Genomic DNA, 23,962 nt, shown 5'->3' with positions numbered 1-23,962 from the left:
TCATTAAAACAGTGCTTTGTTTAATTTGGTCATAACAGTACCTTATTTAACTATTGTAACAGTAATTTGTTTAGTATTTTAGTAGTAGTAAATCAGATGTTGGGCACTCTATATACGGAATATTATGAATCCTACAAGATTAAAATGTCAAGTTTGTTTTCAGTCAATTATTTCAATTTCACAATGATAGCCTTATATTTCTGGATAGTTGCAGGTCTTGAAAAGTCTTACAAAGCACTTAATTTAGTTTCCTCAAAAAAAGGCCTGAAAAGGTATTAAAAAGTCTCAAATTTCATTCACAAAGGTCTTACATGTTTTTTTTAACATTGCTGTAGACAGTAATGTTAGTTATAAAAGGTTTCTGTATCTGATTTTATCCAAACTGTTTGGAAAATCCATTTTCTGCTACTTAACTAGGTTGTGTTTAATGGTAAATTAATATTATCAGGAATTATCGTAAAAACAGTAAAAAAAAAAAAAAAAGTACCCATCACAATTTCCTAAAGCTCAAGTCGATGTCAGTAAATGTCTTGTTATGTCAGAGACCCAAAGAGATTTGATTTACAATAATGTAATATGAGGAAAAGTAGCATTTTCTCACATTTGAGAAGCTGGAACCATCAAATGTTTGGTACATTTGCTAGAATAATGACCTAAACAATCAATCAATTTTCAAAAAAGTAGCCAATTATTTTTCAGTTAAATCAAGAAATGTATTAATTGACTAATTGTTTCAGCTGTAATTGTCATATACTCCTGGGAAATACAGACAAAAATGTGATATAAATGTCAGTAAATTCATGCTCTCAGTATATATTTCTAGTCTATATCATCCCTACAGGGATTCATTCTAATTGGTATTAAAAGGTCTTAAAATTAACTTGGTGAACACTGATGCTACCAACTTTCTCATTTGGTGGCACCAGAACATGATTTGGTCGCATCCTTATTTTTTTCTTTGGGTCTCTCCCTGCCTGCACCTGGACTCTCCCTACAGTCTGCACTCTCATCATCAGTTGTGCCTGAGTCGGGACCTCTTGTTGACTGTCCCTCTCCACCAAACTCCTCTGTCCTCATTTTGTTTTTTTCAAAATAATCAGCTATGGGCCGCTAATGGGTATATATATATATATATATATATATAGCCATATATATATAACCCCATATATATATAAAACCAAAGCTCTAAGTTTGAATCTGATTTAAGAAAATGTGTAGAAACCCTGAGTTAGCTTAGCACGTTGTGTTTTGTTGAAGTAGGCCCATCAAGCCCTAATCCTATAGAATCAGCACATTGATTACTGTGATTCTGGCGTAAAATCCTGTAAATTTACTTTCAATGGAGATTAAAATGTCACTTACCTCTGTGCAGCATGGTGGTTTTGGAGATGTGGATGTCGTTGTGAGTTGGCCCTGCCCTTTTTGGCGTTGCCTGTTTTGTCCTTGTTCATGATGATGGTTGAAGTACTAATCAATTTATTCTTCCAAGTGTTCCAGGTTGATTGATATTGTGGTCAAAAAAGAGTATTATGTCCGAGGAGAGATGTGTTGTTCGGTTCTGGATTCTAGCAGCTGGGGGCTGGCATGTTGAGTCTCACACCAGGACTCATGAAAATCAAAGTGTCATCACAGCCTCCTACAACCCCTTCCACTGGGGGATTCCAGGCTTCCCAGCCCTCCTGCTGGCATTCGAGGATGAGTGCATGGTATTTCTCAAGCTTCCTTTCATGCGCTTCTCCTCTTTTCTCTTCCCATGGGTCCATCAGCTCAAGGAGCACCACCTGTTTTGTTTCCCTTCAGCAAAGAACAGTGTCTGGCCTGAGCTAAGTATTCTTAATTTCCTCTTAGAATTTCAGTTATTTTCTGAGATCTGGTCTGATGAATATGATGAAGCAGCCCCCTATGGCTCTGATTTTACCACTTTGCAACATCTCTTCCTCAAATCCTACAGCCATTTGGGGCCAGGATCTGGTTGTGTCTCCACCAACCTGAGACTTGCTGGTCTTCCACAAAGTGCACAGCCTGAATTCTTAGAAAGCCCACATCTATGGAGGTATGGTGGTGTCAGAAGGACATTGTAGGTGGAACACAGGAGGAAATTTATCTGCCTCTCCTTCATTTTCCACATGTCCTGCCAGCCTATAGACCTCCTCAGGTACCACTCCAGCACGTCCAGCTGCCCTGCTATTTCATCAAAACTGCCCTGGTTTGCCTGCCCTCTACCTCCACTATTCAGAGCTCTCTCTGGACTAAGCAGCGGCACTCTCATGTGTCATCTTTGCACCTTATCCTGGTGATGACACCCAAGCTTAGGCTGCCTCGTTAACCGCCTCCACAATGTCAGCATGGCAGAGTCTTTCTTCTGCCTCCACCAGTGTGTTGCTTGCTCCCTATTTTCTCCCTGTACAGATGGTGATGTCAGCTTGGTTGACCTTCGATTCAGAGCTGTCTCGCAGTATCATGACTTGACGAGCCTTGGCTACCTTGTACTCCTCCATGACTGATGTTACTGGCATCTGGAGTTTGCACCCACAACTATACAAGCCGATTATGGAAAAACTCTTATGAAGAAAAGGCAACCAATTGATTTTCTTCTCCAAGGTCTCTACTGTTGTTTAGGGCACTTTGTATATGAGCAGCTGCCAAAGAATTCTAGGGTGAACTCCATGCCAGTAACCCCAGACTTTGAATCTTCGTGGCTGACCACGTTTATCCAGAGCCATCAACCATGTCTGAACATCTCCTGCACACTTTCTCCGTCAGCTTCTCAGAAGCTGAGCTCTCTACCATTTACCCAGGCTCTTTTCTCGCTGAGGGTAGGGTTCAATCTTGAACCTCAAGCGGTACTGGATATGCCCTTTTTCAGAACCACGCTCCTGGACTTGGAGGGCTTGAGGACTTGAACTCCATCCTAGCGCCCCTGGACCTCTCGGTCATGTCTTACAGGATCCATCTGCCCTCTGTGACTGCTCTTGCAGTTATTGTCAGGTCGTCCATTCGTGCTCTAACAGGGACCTGTTGGATACCATACAGTGCCTCACTTTGGCTTCTCCACAGACTTAATCAGGAGATTCACTACCACTAAGAATAAGACCACAGAGACTGTTTACTCAGTGACGATGCCTTTCCCAATTCGTCACCAGTTAGTGGTAGTCTCTACGAGTAAAGCACATACTTAAGCGACTGAAGTACTCCTGCAGAAGATTCTGGATGTTTCCTGGAGCACAGCAGGCTTGGAGAATGAGTGCCACTGGCTTATGTGACACAGTCCCATAAGCACTGGTGAGTTCAAGCTACGTAACATCTAGATCTCTCTGATTCTTTTTTGCATCCTCAATGATTTTTGAGATAATGCTTGTGCTTAATATAACCTGGAACTGGAAATGGAACTCTGCCCATCTGCACAGAGGTGTTAGTGTACTTGTTACTCAGAAATAATATTATCATGTTCTCATGGTGTTGTTTGTGTTTTTTATTAGCGATCTAGACTCACTGAGCACTTTATTAGGAACACCTGTACACCTGCCTATTCATGCAATTATCCAGCCAATCCTGGCAGATTTGGCGGGCATACATAAAATAAGTCCTGAATTTCAGTTAATATTCACATCAAACCTTAGAATGGGGAAAATTTTGTCTTTGACCTTGGAATTACTGTTGGTGCCAGACAGGCTGGTTTGAGTATTTCTGAAATTGCTTATCTACTGTGTTTTTCATGTGCAACATTCTCTGGAGTTTACTCAGAATGGTGCGAAAAACAAAAAACATCCAGTGAGAGGCAGTCCTGCAGACAAATATGCGTTGTTGATGAGAGAAGTCACAGGAAAATGGCCAGATTGGTTCGACAAAAAGGCTACGGTGACTCAGATAACCAATCTTTACAACTGTGGTGAGCAGGAAAGCATCTCAGAATGCACAACACATCAAACCTTGACTGTCAGCCAAGAACAGAAATCTGAGGCTGCAGTGGGCACAGGTTCACAATAACTGGACAGCTGAAAACTGGAAAAATGTAGCCTGGTCTGATGAATCTCAATTTCTGTTGAGGCATGTAGATGGTAGGGTCAGAATTTGGCATTAACAGCATGATTCAACTTGCCTTGTGCCAACAGTCCAGGCTGGTGGTGTAAATGTGTGGGGAATGTTTTTTTGGCACGCTTTTGGCCCCTTAATACCAATCAATCATCAACAATGATTGATTGGTATTATCTGAGTATTGTTGCTGACCATGTGCATCCTTTTATGGCCACAGTTTACCCATCTTCTAATGGCTAATTCCAGCATGACAATGCATCATGTCACAAAAGCAAAAGTTATCTCAAACTGGTTTCATTAACATGACAATGAGTTCTGCGTACTTCAGTGACCTTCCCAATCACGAGATCTGAATCCAATTGAACACATTTGAAATGTGGTTGAATGGGAGAGTCACAGCATGAATTTGCAGCCGAGAAAACTGCAGATTATGTGATTCAATTGTGAACATGGGCCAGAATTTCAAATGAATGTTTTCAACATCTTGGAATCCATACCATAAAGAATTGAGGCTGTTTTGAGAGCAAAGGGAGGAGCTTCCCAGTATTAGTGTGATGTTCTTAATAAATTGCTCAGTGAGTGCACGCATGTGTGTGTGTGTGTGTGTGTGTGTGAGTGTGTTTGCATGAGCATACATCTCTCTGTTAGTAGGGCCCATGAAAAAATCTTGCACCGGAGCCAGTCATTACAGGCTGACAGCACTGTAACCACAGTGCTGGTTTCGCTTTACCATGATAGTGATCTTTATTTAACTTAAACAAGTGTTTCTTCCTTTAACTGTAGTGAGGACACCCCTCCCCCTCATCACAAATACCGCTAGGAGAGAAACGGTGGGTTTTGATTAAAATTTTGCACACTTTCTGGACCCACTAAGTGAACTTATCATCGTTTTATATAAACTCTTCAGACATGCTCAGGACTTTCCAGATGAACTTCTCACCCTATAATAAAGGTTTCAAAAGTAACATACGCTAGACCTGCTACTACCATCTTCAACCTTGAGCGACTGACGTTTGATCTGATAATACAATTAACAATAGGACTGAACTTTCATTATCACCCCTGTGGTCATCCAGCTATGGAACTCTTAGAAGGGACAAGACAAGATACAAATGTCATTGGAACAGAAGACAAAAGGCTTCATTCAGTATTCAAAATTATGTCCCCCAAAGAAAATAACCAGAATCAAATGCATAATTGATTGACTCTCTTTCTCTCCCTCTTTCTGTCTCTGCACACACTCACACAAGCACACACACACACGCACACACACACACACACACACACACACACACACACACACACACACACACACACACACACACACACACAGTGATTATAAGACGGATTAACTGGTTTTATTTATTTTCCTTGTAGTTGTTTTTAAGAAAGACCACCATCTTTCCCAAGTAGTTTCTGTAACTAAACTTAACTAGTGATTAACTATAATGTCAGACCAGAAATATAAAAGTTATTTTAAAATGTAATTTGTAATGTTTTATGGAAGGCAGTGTTCGTGCTAACTGCACTGCTAAAATAGAAAACAGAAATATGGGTAACTGCTAAAGGCAATGAGAAATTATTTATTTTGTTTTTTAGTTTGGAGGACTCTATTGGAAAATGAAAAGAAAGGAAGAGGACTACTGTGTGTAGAATACACCAGAATGATTGCCAGTACAGACAATTGGCTGCAAGTGGCAGCTTCAGTAGAATCGGTCAGAGTTTTCCACAGTAAATTCAAATATGCATAAGAAAGTAAACACTGATCACAATTGGTCACTTGTCCATCTTGCATTGAATGGTATTCTGTTGCTGTACTGAGGACCTTGTTTAAGTGACTATTATTATTTTTATACAGTCACATGATGAGTAATAACAGAAGGAAATGCCAATGACACCACCTGTATTTTGTGAAAATAAAAAGTGAATTACCAAAAAAAGCAGTGACACGGAGAGTCTAAGGGGACAAAATGGAGTTTGATCCTCTTGAGAACAACCACAGTAGTTGGTTGCTGATGACAATGTTTTGTCGAATGCTACCAGTCATTAACCTGAGCACAATGAAGGAGAAGTAATGTAACTGTTTTTCTTTTGATGCATTTCAGTGTGGATGGTAAAATGAATTTGCAAATAGAACCCTGTCATATATGTGAACGGCACTTTCAAGTGTAATTGAAAATGTTATACTAATCTATCATAACTCATTTGGATATTACTGCACAATTATCAAGTAGGTTAATGTGAAAACCATATTAACTTATAATAATACATAATAAAATAACAAGGGTTTATAAACATTCATTATATTACCTTCAGATCCATGTTTGCAGACATTGAAAGGACTGTTGCCAAAAGACCCCCACATGACCCAACAAAACCAAACTTAGGTTGATAAAACAACCAAACCTCTCCACAAAGATGCCAGCCTGCAATGCATGGACAATGCTGCGGAAGTGGGGCTTATCTTCGTTGCGGCGCAACATCAGGCCCCTCTGCTGGGTAAAAGTGGAAGCCAACCAGTCACGAACCTCTGGCGGCACAGAGTCCGACTGGATGTCCCTCAGCTCATCCTCTAGATTCACCAGGTGCCTGCGGGGGAGGCAGATTCAGAAATCCAAAACTCACACGCTGTACAGTTTCTGCAGGCCTCTTTACATATGAAAATAGAAATAAACATCTGACTTAGCGCTGCTACACTGTTTGTTTACTTGCACTGTTTTTTTAATCACACTTTCACTCCAAAGATGTTGATTGATGATTACACTTTATCACTAAAATAGATGGTTTCTTTCTAAATATGTGAACTCTTATTAAGTAATAAAAAAAGAAAAGAAAACAGGATGCCAAAGCGTATGAAGATGTTAAAATGACTACATGCTGTGGTGCTAAAGACACAAGTTCCTACAATAGACCCATAGAGTTAATACATTTAGAATCAAACATTATCATGTTTGAAAATGTTGTTTAATTTTCTGCTCACTATTAAGTTAGTTCAGAAATTTATCTCAATTCCAAGTAGGTACAGTTTATTCAATTAAGCAACATTTATTTTGGTTTGTAGAAATTTCTCATGGTCTATAAGACGTATGGAATTGTTAACAGTCTTGGAATTAATGCAGCATTCACATGACACTCATGATTTTAAGTTTTTGAATGGGAAGTTGAGTACACAGTATTTTTGGCATTCAAGTGGTGAAACCCATGAGAGCAGTATTGCTAAGTCCTATCTTTATTTACTCACAACTTGATCCCAATTTCACAATTCAGTAATTTAACATCTTTTTAAGGTCTTTTTCCAGTCTCTCTTGTGGTCTCATGTTCCAAAAGTCCCCATTCATGTGCAAGGTTATGGTGTCCCAATTCTGCAAGTGTTTTCCCGAGTGTTGCCACTATGCCATAATGTATGAAGACTGCATCAGCATAGATTTTACAGTAATCTATTTCTCAAAACCAGTGGTGTAAAGGTAATAATTACAGTCAATTACTGTACATAACTGCGGCTTTACAGTTTTACTTGTACTTTGCTAAAGAATTACCATTTTATGGATTGTTTTATTTCTACTCTACTACACTTGGAGGAAATTATTTATTTTTTGCTCTACTAAATTCGCTTGAAAGCTAGCACTTGGAAGATTAAGATTTTACATACAAAACATGCAATTAGCTTTTAAAATATAATGTATTGTTTAAAAAGGCTCATCATTGAAGTAACAGTGTTAAAAAAACATAATAGTAAATACAATAACATAACATTCTGAAAAAGGCCATCCTGCATGATGAGTACCTACACTTTAGATACTGTAGGCCTACTTTTACTTATAGCTACAGTATTTAACTTTTTGCTAATATTTTTTATTGAAATATGCTCCAAAACATATCTTAACGTGGAAAGGTGCTGTCCAAATGCAGAGCCAGTGGGTGTCTAAAATTCGGACACTCCTCCTACCACCCCACACAGCACAAAATTTTGGGTCGCTCAGTTTTTTTCTTTCATGGAACCATTTCTCACTGTGTGAGTTTCTTTTCCTAACATTCTTTCCTGTGATCATTAAAACTGATACACCTACAAAAAGTGCCCAAAATACGTTGTCTTACTGTGTAGGAGTATTTTCTTTCCCCAAACACCAGCTATTCTGATGCCAGTGACAAATAGATTACATTTCCCCTGGCTGCTTCACAATAATAGCCACCCAGGTTTGACAATGGAATGCTTATAATGTGAAGGAGAGGCAACAGAAAATGTTTGGTCAGACCTAGCAGATTACGCTCTAACATTAATAGCTCCACTTGAACAATGAGCACTATAAAAACTAAGACCTGTAGTTAAAAAAAAGTGACATGTTTGTGCCCCCAAGTGAGTTGCCATTGTTGGCAGCCAGATTGGGTCTCTGTGCTATGAGTTGTGCAAACTTTTCTCTGTGACAAGCGAGATGTTAAACTGGACCAAATCACCAGCCAGCGGCGCTGCAGGTGCTTTTCTACAAAAAACAGTATCATTGGGGAGCATGGAGGAGAGATAGAATCAGCTGACTTGTAAATGTGAAAGAATAGTTGGTTTATAATTTATTAACATTTTTTAATGCTCCTATAGAAGATTTAAGGTCTCTCCCAGGGGCCGTAGACAGATATTTGGATTGAGACAGATGCTACCTATGGAGCAGCCTGCAGCCTTATCATAAATGGAAATAAGCCAAGCTATGTAGTGTCTGAGCTTCAATTTATGTCCAGTGCAATGGCAGCGTGTGAACATTATATATGTTTCTTCTTATTGGATGATGTCTTTGGGTTGAGGGGAAAATAACCAATCTGGACTAAGTTCTTTGTCTCAAGAAACACTATAAAAGATGATTTTAAGACTCTTACTTTTGAGAGACTCTCCTTTGACTTCTTGTGATAAGGTTTGTTTGTCCCCTTTATTGTAACTTACAATATATTTCACTTTAACCCTACCAGTGTTTTGTGTGTTATATTGTCTTCAGAGTCCTTTGTAGAGAATCTTCCACAACAAAAGCTACTTTTCGTTCTGTGCATACCCACTTATTTTTCTAATTCAGTGAGTTTTAAAATATTGGACACTCAAACTGTGAAGCAGAGTGCAAGTTTTCAAGTTGGGACATACTGTATGAAGAATGAACTGAGTCAGGGAGGCAAGAAAGTCAAGGGAATGTCCAGGTCTGTCCTATGGAAAATGATCAGCCTTGGATTCTAATAACACGGCTGTCAATTCACGCTTCTTGTCTGCTACTCCTCTCACACTGAGGCTTAAAGCTAATATTAGCTGCTGAAAGACATGCTATGGTTTACTCACAGGCTAGCAAACCCCCGATCCCTGCATTAGGCGATGACGAGAATGTAGGTTAAGGGCTTGGCAGAGTGTAATGGAATAATGAGAGGGAGGGGTGGGAGGAGCAGAGTGGTTTTGCTTTTGAGTCTCATGCTAGTATTAGCTTAATTCCAGAACTTGCATATTGTAGCATTAGGTAAAATTTGGAATGCAGGACTTTTACTTGTAATGAAGAATTTTAACTTTGTGGTATTACTACATTTACTTAAATAAAGAATCTCAATATTACCTCCACCAATGCTTGGGTGTATGTAATAATCAATTATAACAGGACCAAGCAAAATACTTCAAAATTCCCCAATTTCTGTTAAAACAAAAGTGAACTTTTAGTCTCACAGAGTACACATTTCAGTATAGTTTGATAAAAACAAAACTGAGCTGAAAGCTCCTTGCCTGGTTTCCTCAACGTATAGATTTTCAAGGACTGACGCGGCATACTCCAGGTTTTTCTTCAGGTTCACCACAGATGCCTCCCCGCTCTCTAATTGCTTTACAAGACATCGCAACCTGCAACACATAGCCACCACACCAACACCAACATCACCATCACCACTTCATTTAAACAATGCTGGATGCTTGATTTGCAGTGTAGAATCAGAAGTCAGGGAGAGAAGGAAATATACCAAACACAGCTTGTTACAAGCATTACAACTGTCCTTTACACTGACATAATGGCTTCAACCTTTGACGCTCATCCAGAAATGAAAGATTCTCATGCTGGAGTGCCTAATCTTAGAACACCTTTCATAATAATCTTTGTTTTATCATTACAGATATTGCTGAATACATATTACATATTATTAATAAATTACCAATACAGGTATAGGTGCATATCTTCAGGAAAATATTTAAAATGCATCCTTAAATTAATTAAAAATTTATTTTAAATAATACATATTTTGTAGTCACGGCAATAGACACTGACATTATCAGAAACTGTAAGAAACAGTGTGATAGACCTATATTAATTTTGACCAAGATGCCATAGTTGTAAACCTTTAAATTTACAAATATCCTTTAAAAGTAAACTAATTCCTCTGAAAACTAATTTCTAAAATCTGTACCCCAAGGCCACTTTCCACACGCAATTTGTGACAAATCGAATCATACTTGGCAAGAGAATGTGTGCACCTCCAGGGAAACTCACTGTTAGTGAAGACAATGTCAATTGGCAATGTTGTTGCCAAAGCAGTGAAACAAAACCAAATCTTTTAATGATGTGTCTTACATTTCACCACAAAACAAAATACAGAGCTATTTGATAATCCCATCTCTTGCCAGGGCCAACACACAGACCCAAACAGCCATAATCAAAGGATTACCATGTCAAGCCATCTGTTTACACCAACACTTTGATACAGCAAATATATCTCAACAGGTACAAGAAAAATTCACATGAAGTCTGCGGTGGATAGTTTTGGAACCCAGAGGAAGAATCATGTTTTTGGTGACTGCCTGACCTTTCCTGTAGTGCCACCATCAGTTTAGTGGTGAGTTCATTCACTCACTGAGTACATCCTCTCTTTCACCACCACCAAGGCAAAATGTCAGCTTTGGAAATAACACCAAAACATACCTAAACAGACATCTAGCAAGACATTTCCACTGTAAACCTTCTGCTAATTGAGATCACCACTCTCTGTCACAACGAATGAAAGACTGAAAACTAAACATCTGTCTAGTGTTGTGTTGGTGATATCACCAGATGAAATCTGATGCTGAATTGTATATCACAACCTACATTGTAGGTACACTTCAGCTATGATGGGACTTCCTTCAACCCCCTTCAAATATAAATCTAGCTTAAAGAATGCATGTCTTGTCAGTGAAAGCTTGTGTGATATTAGACTTGTGCAAATGTGCAACATTTCAAGTTCATGGGGGGAAATTGTGTGAGTTTGAACAGATTTATGAGAATGTATTTATCTACTTTCCGGTACTCACAACTCTCCTTTCCTGCAAATAAAAACTTGAGAATAAATTTTACAGAAGATTTTATAAATGAGATGCCTATGACCCTAACATTTATAACCATTCTAGCGATGCGGTTTGAGGGACGGCAATGTCGGTCGTTCCAGGACTTTGGTCCTGACTGAAATATCTCAACATCTATTGGATAGGTTGCCATGAAATTTGGTTCAGAGATTCATAGACTGCAGAGGAAGAATTCAAATGTCTTTGATATGCTGACTTTTGATCTTAGTAGTACTTCACTACTAAGAGGGTGACTATGGTGAACATCAGACCTGCTAAACATCCACATGTTAGCATTGTTACTGTGAGCATTTTAGCATTGTGATGTTAGCATTTAGTTCAAAGGACTAGTGTGGCTCAAGACTAGTCTTTTTTGTAAGTATTCCTTTGAATATTTTCCACCCAGAAGGTGTTAGGCTGCAACACATTTCCCTTCATCGCAACTTCATATTGTAATTGTGGATGAATCATTTACAGTACACAGCAGATAATAAGATTGTAGTTTATTTGATGGTGTTGATGATGTGAAGAGGATGAAGGAGACTCCGCTGACACTGTCTTGATTGCATATAAAGGTTTATCATAAAGAAGAACAGCGTCAAGTCAAGCATCTGCAGATCTGCTTGTGAGAGGGTGTGAAGCCAATAAACCACTCTGAAATTCAGCCTTGGTCACCAACTCTTAAATAGGACAGTTGTTTTTTAACTGTCACTCACATATGGTTTTAGTTACAAAGCTTTACCTGCCTTTAGGAACTGCAAGACCCCTTCTGAGGACCTTTGACCTATGGCCTCTGAGCCATATCTCTATTTTCACACATGGTTTATATTCTACATATATGACCATACACCTCATTTCCCCCCTTTGAGGCTTACAGAGCCTCAAAAAGAAAAGAATTATGTTTACAAATGTACCAAGAAAGACAGTTCTTCTTATACTGCTTGTTGCAGCTTAACCTTAGCCAAACAACAAATTTATGGAGTGTGAGAGCAAAAACCTGTCAGGCAGCTGTCCTTTTTTCACAAGTTTCATCAATCAATCATGGCCCTTGCTGCCTTAAGCGACCACATATAGTACTCCAAGCCAATTAAGAAAAATTTGGGAAAAAAAATATATATAGAGATATCTCCTAGGCAAATACATATGGAAACCTCAGAAAATAAAATGAAATAATGTCCAAATTCAGGCTGGTCGTCCCATCTGACCCTCCAATGGACCTTTCCCTGCCTAGCACCAATCTCCCTAAGCACAGAGAAAAAGAAAATAAATGAAGTCCCAGTGTATTTACCTACTGACAAAGAACAACATTCCTAAGGCAATTAAAACAAAAAGATTCCCAATTAACGCAAATTATCATTTTGGACTCAGCATATAAATGTCCTACTTTAGATATTAGCAATATCACAGATTACATTTCACACTGTAAAATGTATACATATACATAAGAGAAGACATAAGAAGGTATCACACTGCAGCTCCTCAGCAGCGTCAACTCTCGTTGTAGTGTTGATGGTCTTTTGAGTCCAGATATTTTAGTCCCACAATGTCCTTGTTCAGGGCCCTTCGTCCATTTTTCACCCTCCTTGTTCTGAGTGTTTGGGAACATCAGGGTCCCCGAACAGTCAGCCACCCTCACAGTCGTTTTTCCCCAATAACATTCTGGGAGAAAAGAAAGAAAACACCAACCAGTATCTTTCAAAAAGAAAAAACATCAGATGCAGATTATCACATTATCCCAAGTTAATATTCACATTTCCATTTCCCCCCTTCGATTATACCTCTCCATAGTAAGACACTACAAATTAACTAAACAATACCAAAAATAAATGCATAAAGTATAATGAAATCATGTTCAAAAAGGATATTTCTCAATCAATTTGCATTCCACCACCAGTTCCTCATCTTCGTCGTCTGGGTCACTCTTATGTAGTAGGGGCATCTGTACCTGATCTCCAGGCATCACAACTCCAACCCATCTTAATATCATCGCTTTCGCAAAGGTCAGTAGCAGCGTACAAAAGCAAAACATCACACACAGTGATATAAGAACTGCTATCAAAATTTGAATCAATGCCGCACCTAAGACTCCAAATTTGTCTCGTAACCAAACATTAGCAGACCATCCAGCTCCTTGTGATGCGTCAAACACATCCCTAATTTTCTTCAATGTATGTACAACACTAGTAATATTATCAGAGTTGTCAGGAATCAAAGTATAGCCACACATAGGCCACCTTGTTTGGCCAAAATATAATCAAGAGCCATATCATGTTTCAGCAATGTCAGTCTGTGACTCCTTTGGGTGTTTGACAAGTATTCAAACCCCTTTATAGTCTCATTTGCAAAACCCTGCAAGGTGTAGGTGATATTATCAATATGATCGGCCAAAAATGTTACACCATACCATGGAAATAGTCCTATACCCCATTTCTCTCCAGACTAATCCTCCAATGATAGGACTCCAGATTATGAAATTGTGCCATTTCCCTTTTCTTCCTACTACCAGGAACAGCAGTAGATTTGACCTCATCAGGTGCTTGTCCCTTCTGGACTGCCAAAACTTCATATGGAAGCTTCAATCTCGCCATGTAACGGTATCCGGTCCATCCATATGGCAGAAATAAGTATGCTTTATCACCACAAAACCACCAAATGTCTCTAAAATTCCCTATAGTCACATATTCGCAGGCAAAGTTTGGTTCTTCACCTTTACCTCAGTTTTACTCTGTTTGCGGTGCGGTGTATGAAAGGTCACTGTATATAACCCATCAACAGTCTTGTGTTCACGCCCATTAAATTGCATCATATATTTATCACAGTCTGCTATTCCCATAAACATACCAGGGCCATTATGTGTTTCATTCGAACAAAAACAGTCTTCAGCCTTTACAGGTGTCACGTCCTGTCCATCAGGAACTGCTGTGGTCACATCCTCGTGTTTGTCGAGTAAGTTTAAATATGGCAAGTTTCTCAACCAAGAACAATCAAATCTGGGTCTAAACAGATGTACTGATAAAGCCATAACCTTATCTTCTCTTGACTTCTGCTGATACAACAGCCATGATAGTGCATAAGATTGACACTTAGGAAGCAGCGGTTCTGGTACTGTTTCCATAATTGCAGGCCATGTGTCTGGTGGTGGAATTCTCACCACACATGGGCAATTCATGTCCTTAATCGATCTTACAGAATGAGTCAATTGTTGAAACCACAAATTTCTACCTGCCCGTGGGTCTGAAATTTGTAGCACCGAGGAGTCAAATCCATATGCCTTCCACGTAGTTTCTCTCTTTTGTAATGCTCGATAGGATTCAATCATGTCGTCTGGTGTCCGGTCAAGGTCATCGAGGTCATTGGTCATATCTGACAGAGTCCTCTGAATTGTTTCAGATGAGTTTACATTAGTGTTGTCCACTATTGATTCCCGAATTTCAGATCTCTTACTACTACTGTTCAAGCTAACCTCTATTTACAACATTGGCTTTTGAGTCCCATTAACAAATTCCTCAGGTGGCAAAGGTACCATAACAGGCGTCTGTGTCCTGTTTACGAGTTCAGTCAATGTTTTATTTGTGACAGCCCCTGTCACAACCTTACTTATAGAATTTCCCAAAGTAACGGACGTTTGAGTCGTCACCACCATTGTTGTACTATTTATCCCCTTCTGAGTCGTAACTAAAGTATCGACCGGAGTTGTCATCTTGACACTCTTAGTCACTTCTGGAGCTAAAGTAGTATACATCACCTGGTCGCTATATATCCCCTTTGTAGTTGCTGTAGTAAATTGCTCCTGAACTTTTCTAACTACTTGAACAGGAATAAAACTTATTATCACAAGTGTCACTTTGCGAGTTACATATCCCTCTATCCAATAGTTTCGAAATGATACAAATTTTAAGTGTGGTTCATAATAGGTGCATGTATATTCCCCTTGATCTTCCCAAGTAACATTTCTCAAAACAAGCGAGCAATCACCCTCTATCTTCATCCACTTCATGTCATTGTACAATACATACTTCCTTCGATCATGAGGCACAATGTCGACATCAGGTCCTATTAACACTACGTCTTTACCGCGATTATTTTTCCACTTAGGAGGATTATTGGCACCAATGTTCCATTTACCACACTGACATGGAAGATGAGGCGCACTGCCTAAATTTACCCTAATCACAGAGTTCGAAGCAGTTGGTGTCAGTGAAGTCGTCCGAACTGCAACTGTTGTTAAGTGCGATACATTTGTAAGCTGCAGAACTGGAAGAATAGGTTTCTGTTCCTTTTTCCCAGTTCCCGGCCGGAGAGTTGACATTATAGTTGTTAATTCTCCTACTTCTTTAAGAACTTGAAGTTGTGTGATCTTACTTGCATTTATTACTCATAAGGCACTATCTTAGTTCTAAACCCTGTCTCTGACCCCTCACTCTGAACTTGTGGATCATAATAAGAACACCTATAGTCACCTTGATCCTCTTGCTGAAGCCCTCGTACATAAAGGCTACAGTCACCTTCAATCTTTATTCTCCTCTGATCATTAATTAACACATACTTCCCTAGTGGTGATGCTCCCAACAGATCAAGAACCTTGCCATGATTATCTTGCCACTGAACTCTGAATTACCCTTCGCCAGTATTCTCTTTCGTACAATTACATGGGAGCTGAACTGACTTTCCAAAAAGGCGCTTCAACTCTAGTTCTCGTAACGTTTTGGTAAAACCCTTTTCTGAACTGGCCTTGGACTCCTTCGTCTGACTGAATCTCTGGATTCCCCTGAAAGAGGCTCACAGCCCTCTGGTGTCTTTGATGCATCATGCCCCACAGAAATGGGCTCTGCTGTTTCTGGGACATATTGGAAATCAATATCATCAAATTTTCTTTCCTGTTCATTAACTGCGAAGTCATCCCTGGCATCATCAGGAGTGTGCTCAAGGTCATCACCATTGTCCCCAATATGGACAATCCCCTCAGGCCCTTCAGCCTGGAGGTCTTCATAGACCTCTGCTTCTTCTTCATGTTGTTCCACATTTTCTTCCGGCTTTCTTAAGCCCTCAATATTTCTGCTAAATGAGGACGACACCTCTTCACTTGGCGCTTTGACACAATGTGTTAAATGATACCACGTTGGAGATCCTTTACCCTGGACCGCAGTTCCGGTACTGCGAACAACTTCAAATGGTCCTTCACGCCGTTCGTTAAACCACTTCCTTCTAAACACCTTCACGAACACCTTGTCTCCGAGTCTCCATCGCTGTTTCCGTTCTCACTTTCATTGGAGCTGTCATCTCCTTGATCCTTTTTCCTCCACGTTCAGACTCCTTTTCTCTCCGCTTTAGCCAACATCCGTCTGACTGCTGGGTCATATCCACCCATATTTTCATCCGAATCACTCTGATCATCCTCTCCACTTTCCATCTTCTTGATCCTTAGTCCCCCCTTAGTTTCTAAACGTGCCGTTTTCTTTTTACTTTTGGTGTTTGGATACATCTTTATGGTTGTTTCCGCTCTTCCTGTTTCTATTATTCGCTCATTGTCATCTGTAATGTGATACCCTCCTGACTAATCACTGGAAGTTGGCGATAAATCTCCTCAAACTTCACCTCCTTCTTATATGGTGGGGTTTTTTTTTATTGGGGCCGTATGTGAGAATGGTGTATTAGTTTCTGCCACTAATTTTTCTATTTCTTTTGCATTCTTCTCTATTTCTTCTGTGCCTTTCTCCCTCTTATCTTTTTCAGCTTCCAACAATTTCTGTCCCTCATTTTCAAACAACTGGAGAATGCCAAGCTCTGTTTGTCTTTTTTCTTTGCGTTTCTGTCCCTTTTTACCTTTCTTCTGATCCGCCTTATATGTAGATATAAGCACCTGCATTATTTTAATTACATCTGGGTTGAGTGTCCCCACTGGCCAAAGTTGGTCAATTTCAGGCCAACGCTTATGCCACTTTTCCGACATTTTTTCTACACCTTTAATTAGGGGATTACTCTTCTGCACAACATCAACCGGAGTGATTGTTTTCAAAGTATTACCATCCTTCTTCGGCATTGTAATAATTACCTTATACTCCCTTATTATAAATCAAATCAACCCTTTTTTTTTTTTTTTTTTCCTCAAAAGTTTATTTAGATTATTCCTCTCTTCAATTTCCCATTTAAAGTAATTACAAACCACTGTATTGCCACAATCAGTAACAAAAAGTGAAATAAAGTTGCCAACTTCAGAGTATCAAGAGTCTTATTTTAATTTATTTAAATAATAATATCTTAAATCTCCAAGTTATTCTACTTTAGATAGACTCACATGTCCTTAAAGACTATCCATTTACTCTAAGCCCCTGCTCATCAGTTTTTCCTTTTTTTTTTTTTTTTTTTTTTCTCTCAGGTTCTGACCAAGAGGGAAGGGAGGGTGCAGCACTCTCTCACTCTCTCTCTCACACACACAGAGAGGCAAAAAGTAAAAACAGAGAAAAACTACACGCTCATCAACCACTCAATCGGTCCCTCATCAAAACCAAATGCGTGTTTTAATATTGGTAATTTTATCAGATAGTTACCTTTCCCTTCCTATCTTGTTTCTTGCTCATTCCTGTGCACACAAAACATCCTCGTTGTTCTCCCTACTTTTTCTACAATAAAAATGTTCTTCTCGGGGCTCATATTTTAGCAGATTCAATACGTCTTCTCAATGGAAGCTCATATATATTATCAAATGTCCCTCAAGGGCTCATATATGTATTTTAACAATTTTAGTCCCCTTAAAGACTCATAGATCATTACTTTCAAAAGTCCTTTCAAAAAGGCTCATGATTTTTATCAAAACGTCCCCCTGAAAGAGGCTCATATATATTTAACATTAAAAGCAAACATATATGTCCTTATGAATCAATAGACCACTTATTTTCAACCACAACTTATGTGTGGCTGTCACACATGAACCTTCCACATCCAGTCACACCCAGCTGAAGCACCACTGACACACCACGCAGCAGACAAACACACAGACAGACCACTCGTTGAACAAACAAAGACACAGAGCAGAATACACCAAACAGAAGCTCACAACAAACTCAATCATCATCCCAAATTTCTCAACGTTAACTCATTCATACTTTTCCCTACTAAATGCGCATTTTTGCCGCTCACTTTTCTCTTTTTTCCTAAATTTATGCTACCTTAATGAGATGCAGACATTTCAATGAGAGGCTGCTTCAGACATCGTTCGTCAACGAATGTTCGAGTGGGAGCTTACAATTGAATTTTCTCCATCTGCACCTCCAGTTCTTAGAACTGACCCGGAACATCTCCTAGTAACATCCCAGGTTTTATGGCCCGTCTAACACCGCCTTCCTAAGGGCTTCATCCAAATCTGCGGCTTGACCTCTTTATTCCTCTTTTTTCCTTTACATTTCCTTTTTTCCTATGTTTCTTTTACTTTATTTAATTTCCCCTAATTCCTCCAGGCCTGGAGTTACGTTTCTAATTTCCAGTCAAATTCCACTATTCTTTAAAAGCCAACTTTCACGCAGCAGCTAAGACGCATGTCTTACCGTTAAGGAAGATAAGGGCCCTGTCTTCATTAATCTCGCATGGCGTTTATTTAGCACACTTTACCGCTACTAATTAGGCTATTCTACCATTTCGTACTTTAACTTCTTATTTTCTTTACATCTTTCCTTCTTCAACTTCTTATTTTCTTTACGTCTTTCCTTCTTTAACTTCTTATTTTCTTTACGTCTTTCCGTCTTTAACTTCTTATTTTCTTTACGTCTTTACTACACTACTCCCCCCTGTTGCGTCGCCCTAGCAACGCAACAAACCAAATTTAGAACGGAGCACCGAACCAAACATCAACACATCATGACACGCACACACAAACGATTCTTTGCGGTGTGTCCAACCAGCAAATACAACAGCCTCAACGAACAAACCAGCGCCCCAAAAATGTGAGGAATGCTCACCTGAACTGCCGGCGTGGAGCGGGAGTCGGCGCGCTGATGCTGGTGAAGATGCGGCAGGGCACAACACGACCAAGTTTGTGACGCCAAAATTCTTGTAGTTTATTTGATGGTGTTGATGATGTGAAGAGGATGAAGGAGACTCCGCTGACACTGTCTTGATTGCATATAAAAGTTTATTATAAAGAAGAACAGCATCAAGTCAAGCATCTGCAGATCTGCTTGTGAGAGGGTGTGAAGCCAATAAACCACTCTGAAATTCAGCCTTGGTCACCAACTCTTAAATAGGACAGTTGTTTTCCTAAAAACTGTCACTCACATATGGTTTTAGTTACAAAGCATTACCTGCCTTTAGGAACTGCAAGACCCCTTCTGAGGACCTTTGACCTATGGCCTCTTAGCCATATCTCTATTTTCACACATGGTTTATATTCTACATATATGACCATACACCTCAAGATAAATAATGATAAGGAGAAACAAAGGCCAGTTTATGTTTGTAACCTAGAGTTTCTTCAGGAGTTTCTGTATACGTGTATTGTTTCTGTGTATGCGTGAATGTGAGACCTGATAGCAGTCTTCTCCATGGCGTCTGGTGAATCAAGCATTGGCAGCTCATCAGCCAGGATCTCCTCAGCATTGCGTGGGCCGATTAGAATTCCTTTGTGGTCAGTGATGCGAATGCTGGCTGTGTCAGCAGTGTATAGTGCATTCTGGGACTGCGAGCCTGAACAATTTCCATACAAACAAAAACATATTTTGCTTGCTTTTACATGTATCTTCAACTACACCACCACATGATATCTACCTCCACTACACACCAGATGATGATAACAACTGAATTTCCAGAGATGAACTGGAAATTGAAAACTGGTGAACTTTGGTGAACTCACATGCAAAGCACACCAGTGGACAGCGGTTGTTTTCCCTTGTCTCGTTGGCAACTGTTTAGAGAAAAACACTGGTGAGGGCGTGCAGGACTGTGCGTTACTGAATTGACATATTAAAGCTCCACTGTTTAACTTGTTGGCAACTCCAAACAGTAGCCAGAAATCCTATAAGGTTTCATCCAGCTTATTCAGTGTCCTTGGTGGTCTGTGATGCTTTCCACAAAGGATACCATAGCTCAAATCACCACTGAACCAATAAAGGAACTAAAATAATGTTACATATACATACAAAAGAATAAGTAAATTAATGTCTTCTGTTACAGGATAAATATAGACGAATCTATGGCCCAGGAGGACACCTGACCCTTCCAATTTTTAATGGGAGGCACCCAGAAAGAGCGAAGGATTAATAAGTGTGTGTGTGTGTGTGTGTGTGTGTGTGTGTGTGTGTGTGTGTGTGTGTGTGTGTGTGTGTGTGTGTGTGTGTGTGTGTGTGATTGGTTGGGACAAAGAACAGCCAGATTGCGCTTCAGTGATAATGACTCCCTGAGCTCAGCAACCTAACAACTGAAAACACACACATACAAATTTATTTGCACCAGGCAAAATTATGTCACAGTCATTTCCTGTCTCTTCTGGTTACCATAGAGACAGCAACCCGTAATCAGACACAAAACAGCCTCTTGTTCTACTAATGTGAATACAGACATACACCGATTAAAACCGGTAACTGTTTTTAATGCTGTAACTGATTCACAATTCAATAGTATTTTCTTTTTAAAAAAGTTTCCATATTCTTATCATCCTCTCTGTTGTTACATATTGCATATACATTGTATTTATATTGTGTCACTGTAAATAATAGAACAGCTGCTCTGGTCTCAAAGACTGCTGCATTAAGCAAGCCAGGATGGCATCATTAGTTGTATACAGGCACCCATTTGAGCGGTAGATGGTCACTATAAGAATTCACATGCTAGTTAGCAGTAGTCGCATCTTAGTTTTAACAGTGCTAGGGCATTAGCTCAAACAATATTATATGTTATTATATGTTACTTGAAGGCAGCTACAGCCTTGTGGCACTTGTGTCAGGTGATACTGACTATTGATGCACTTCTTCTCAAAGACTTCCTGATGTGCTGTGGCTGATGTGCTCATTTGTTCATCACTTTGAACACAAGTGTCAAATGAATAACTGTAAATGTAAAGCAGACACCATTTGCTGGCTAGGAAGTTTCACAGGAGGACTGGCGTCAGTAAATGTTTTCAGAGAGCCAGCAGAAACATGGTTTTAAAACAATGTGCTGTTATTCCTGCATTTGTTCTTATACAGACAAGAACTCGCTTGTATACAATTGTAATTGTAGATTTCATTTTGCAATCAAGGACAGTCTTTGATTTTGTAATCAGAGACAGTATATGCAACTCATTGAGAGAGTTCAAGAGAATTAATTGTGAATTGTGTGTGCTGTTTCTGTTTCACCAATTGGGGAAGTTACAAGAGCAGTGAATCAAATCACCAACGTGTTTTCCAACATCATCATGATCAATATCATCATTGCCAATTGAAGAAGTCTCTGCCAGTAATAGCAAAATGTAAGATGTAGCACAAGGAATAACAGTATTCTTGACTATGGTTAAGTGCTACGGTAATATCAAGGGTGCCTACACAGGTGCAGCTTGGTCCCTTTTAGGCAATTCTGATTATAATGTCATTCAATTGCTCCCTGCCTATTGATAAGTGATTTGAAGAAAGACTTGAAGGTCTTGACAGGGGTGGGCCCTCTACACCACAGCTATACCATTGTTAATATCCCCTGAAGACTAAAATAAAAATGCTCAACTGGTGCTCAAAGTTGGGCCTCTGTCTGTTTTAGTCATAATCCTCTACCACCACAGACTAGGGGTATGCTTGGATATGGGATAATAACACAGGGAATTTGCTCAAAGGAGAGCTCCTCCCTGGTTCCACAACCATGATGATTAAAGCTTCTGACTGATCTTCACGATATACTGTCCTCAATCTTCTGTCAAAAGTCAGAGCTGAATACTGAGCAGCTTTTCTGCATCCAAACTGACTGCAGCGAGTCTGTCTGGACAACACCCCCACTCTCCAAACTCTTTTACCACAAGTTTATTCAACATAGTATCTCCACTTAGCCCAACCTGAGAACTGAGGAATGGGTTATTGAAGCTGCATTTCCTGCTGTACCAACATTCCTAGACAGCAGCTGTCACAGAAAGGCAGGTAAACCAAGTGAGTGAGAAACATGAACAGATTGACTAATTGAACAGATTAGCTAACCAGGATAGGGACAATCACAAACTGTTGACTAAAAGTTGGAAGAACACTGGTGTCTAAAATCACTGTAGGTTAAAGTATTAAGATTTCCCTTAATTCTCCATTGGAGCCCAAACCAAAGGTACACTATAGTATGTGGAGAGGAGTGTCTACTTTTGCTATAAAGTGTATTACAGAGCACAAAAATTGAAGGACTCACATGGGCCCCAGTTTATACACTGATTCAAATTCTACTAGATCTCACATTCATATGACATCATGTTATAGATCTTAATAATGTTGTATTATAGATCTGGATAATGACAATTTGGACTGAATGAAGCAGAAATAATAGTTATAGTTATGTTAAATATGTCAGTACGTAACAAAGCAAATTTAAAACATATTTAATTTTTTTTTCTTTTGTAGTAAAGGAAGATATCCTAAAGATGGAGGAAAATGTACCAGGAGAGTGAGCACCTACAAGTCAAACAAACCTGAAGTAAAGAACACCATTTGTTCAGCAACAAAAGAGCACCAAGCAAAACCTCTCTGTCTCTGTCTCTCTCACACACACACATACAGACACAGACAGCATACCACACTGTAACAAAGAGTCTCTTACTGATCGTGAAGCTGAAGCCATCAATGCTGAAAGTGGCACTCCGACACTTTTTAAATCCCTGTTTCTTAGACTTCGGTTCTGTCATTGTGGCTCTTGATGTGCACTCCTCTGGTTTCTTTCTGTCAGTGGATGAGTGTGGAGAGAGCATAGCACTGTTTCCCAGGAGATGAGTGAACCCACAGGCTGTTCCCCCTGAGAGGCTGTAACCCTGGCAGTGCTTGTAGTCCTGCTTGAGGCTGGAGGTGCTGCAGAGCTTTCAGCAGTTGTGTTCAGGAGGAATGCTGGCCACCTGCCCCCTCCTCTTTCCTGCTCTTCATCCCTCAAGGGCACTGTGATTCTGCATGCACACCCACAGTAGCTGTTCTCTCATGTCTGTAACTAGTTTAATCAGAATTGCTAAAAGGAATCCTGAGTTATGAGCAAATATATGACAGGCCATACCCACTTGCACCAATCAATATGGCACTTCAGGTTTTGGTTAACACTTGCCACCAAAGCATGCAGACCTAAATTGGTGAAATTCTGTTCACTAAGTTTTGAAGTACATGTTTTTGGTATTTTTGACACCCCAAATGGTAAATGTTCAAAATGCTTCGGTAGACCTATTTCCAAACACATCCTGAAGATATGTTCCCAGATTTATGATGATTGGAAAAATCATTAATGAGTTATGGCCAATTTCCTGCTAGGCCTTGCCCCTTGTGAGGTTTATTGGTCAATATCTTCAAAACTGAATAAGATATCAACAAGATTTATACAACTTTTAATAAGCTTGGTTGAATGATGATCTACAGAAAATTTGGTAGCAATTAGACCTATGGTTTAGGAGGAGATGTCTAAAATGTGTTTTTCAAAAATTTCAAA

General features: G+C 39.5%; 1 protein-coding gene across 1 annotated transcript in view; it reads right to left on the bottom strand.

Moving 5' to 3' along the window:
* pde1ca (phosphodiesterase 1C, calmodulin-dependent a) overlaps positions 1-23,192 on the bottom strand; it is a 57,490-nt gene extending 34,298 nt beyond the window's left edge. Inside the window, exons 1-5 of the mRNA XM_040127583.1 lie at positions 23,099-23,192; positions 20,196-20,246; positions 19,870-20,029; positions 9,773-9,886; positions 6,442-6,624 (exon numbers count right to left, since the gene is read on the bottom strand). Of these exons, the coding sequence (XP_039983517.1) occupies positions 6,442-6,624; positions 9,773-9,886; positions 19,870-20,029; positions 20,196-20,246; positions 23,099-23,183 (593 nt within the window). The 5' untranslated portion in view covers positions 23,184-23,192. The remainder of the gene's footprint in view (positions 1-6,441; positions 6,625-9,772; positions 9,887-19,869; positions 20,030-20,195; positions 20,247-23,098) is intronic.
* Positions 23,193-23,962: the final 770 nt, after the last annotated feature.

Source organism: Xiphias gladius, chromosome 5, assembly GCF_016859285.1.
Source record: "Xiphias gladius isolate SHS-SW01 ecotype Sanya breed wild chromosome 5, ASM1685928v1, whole genome shotgun sequence".
NCBI lineage: Eukaryota > Metazoa > Chordata > Actinopteri > Istiophoriformes > Xiphiidae > Xiphias > Xiphias gladius.
The sequence above is the reverse complement of the archived record's forward strand: the minus strand, read 5'-3'. Positions and strand labels throughout refer to the sequence as shown.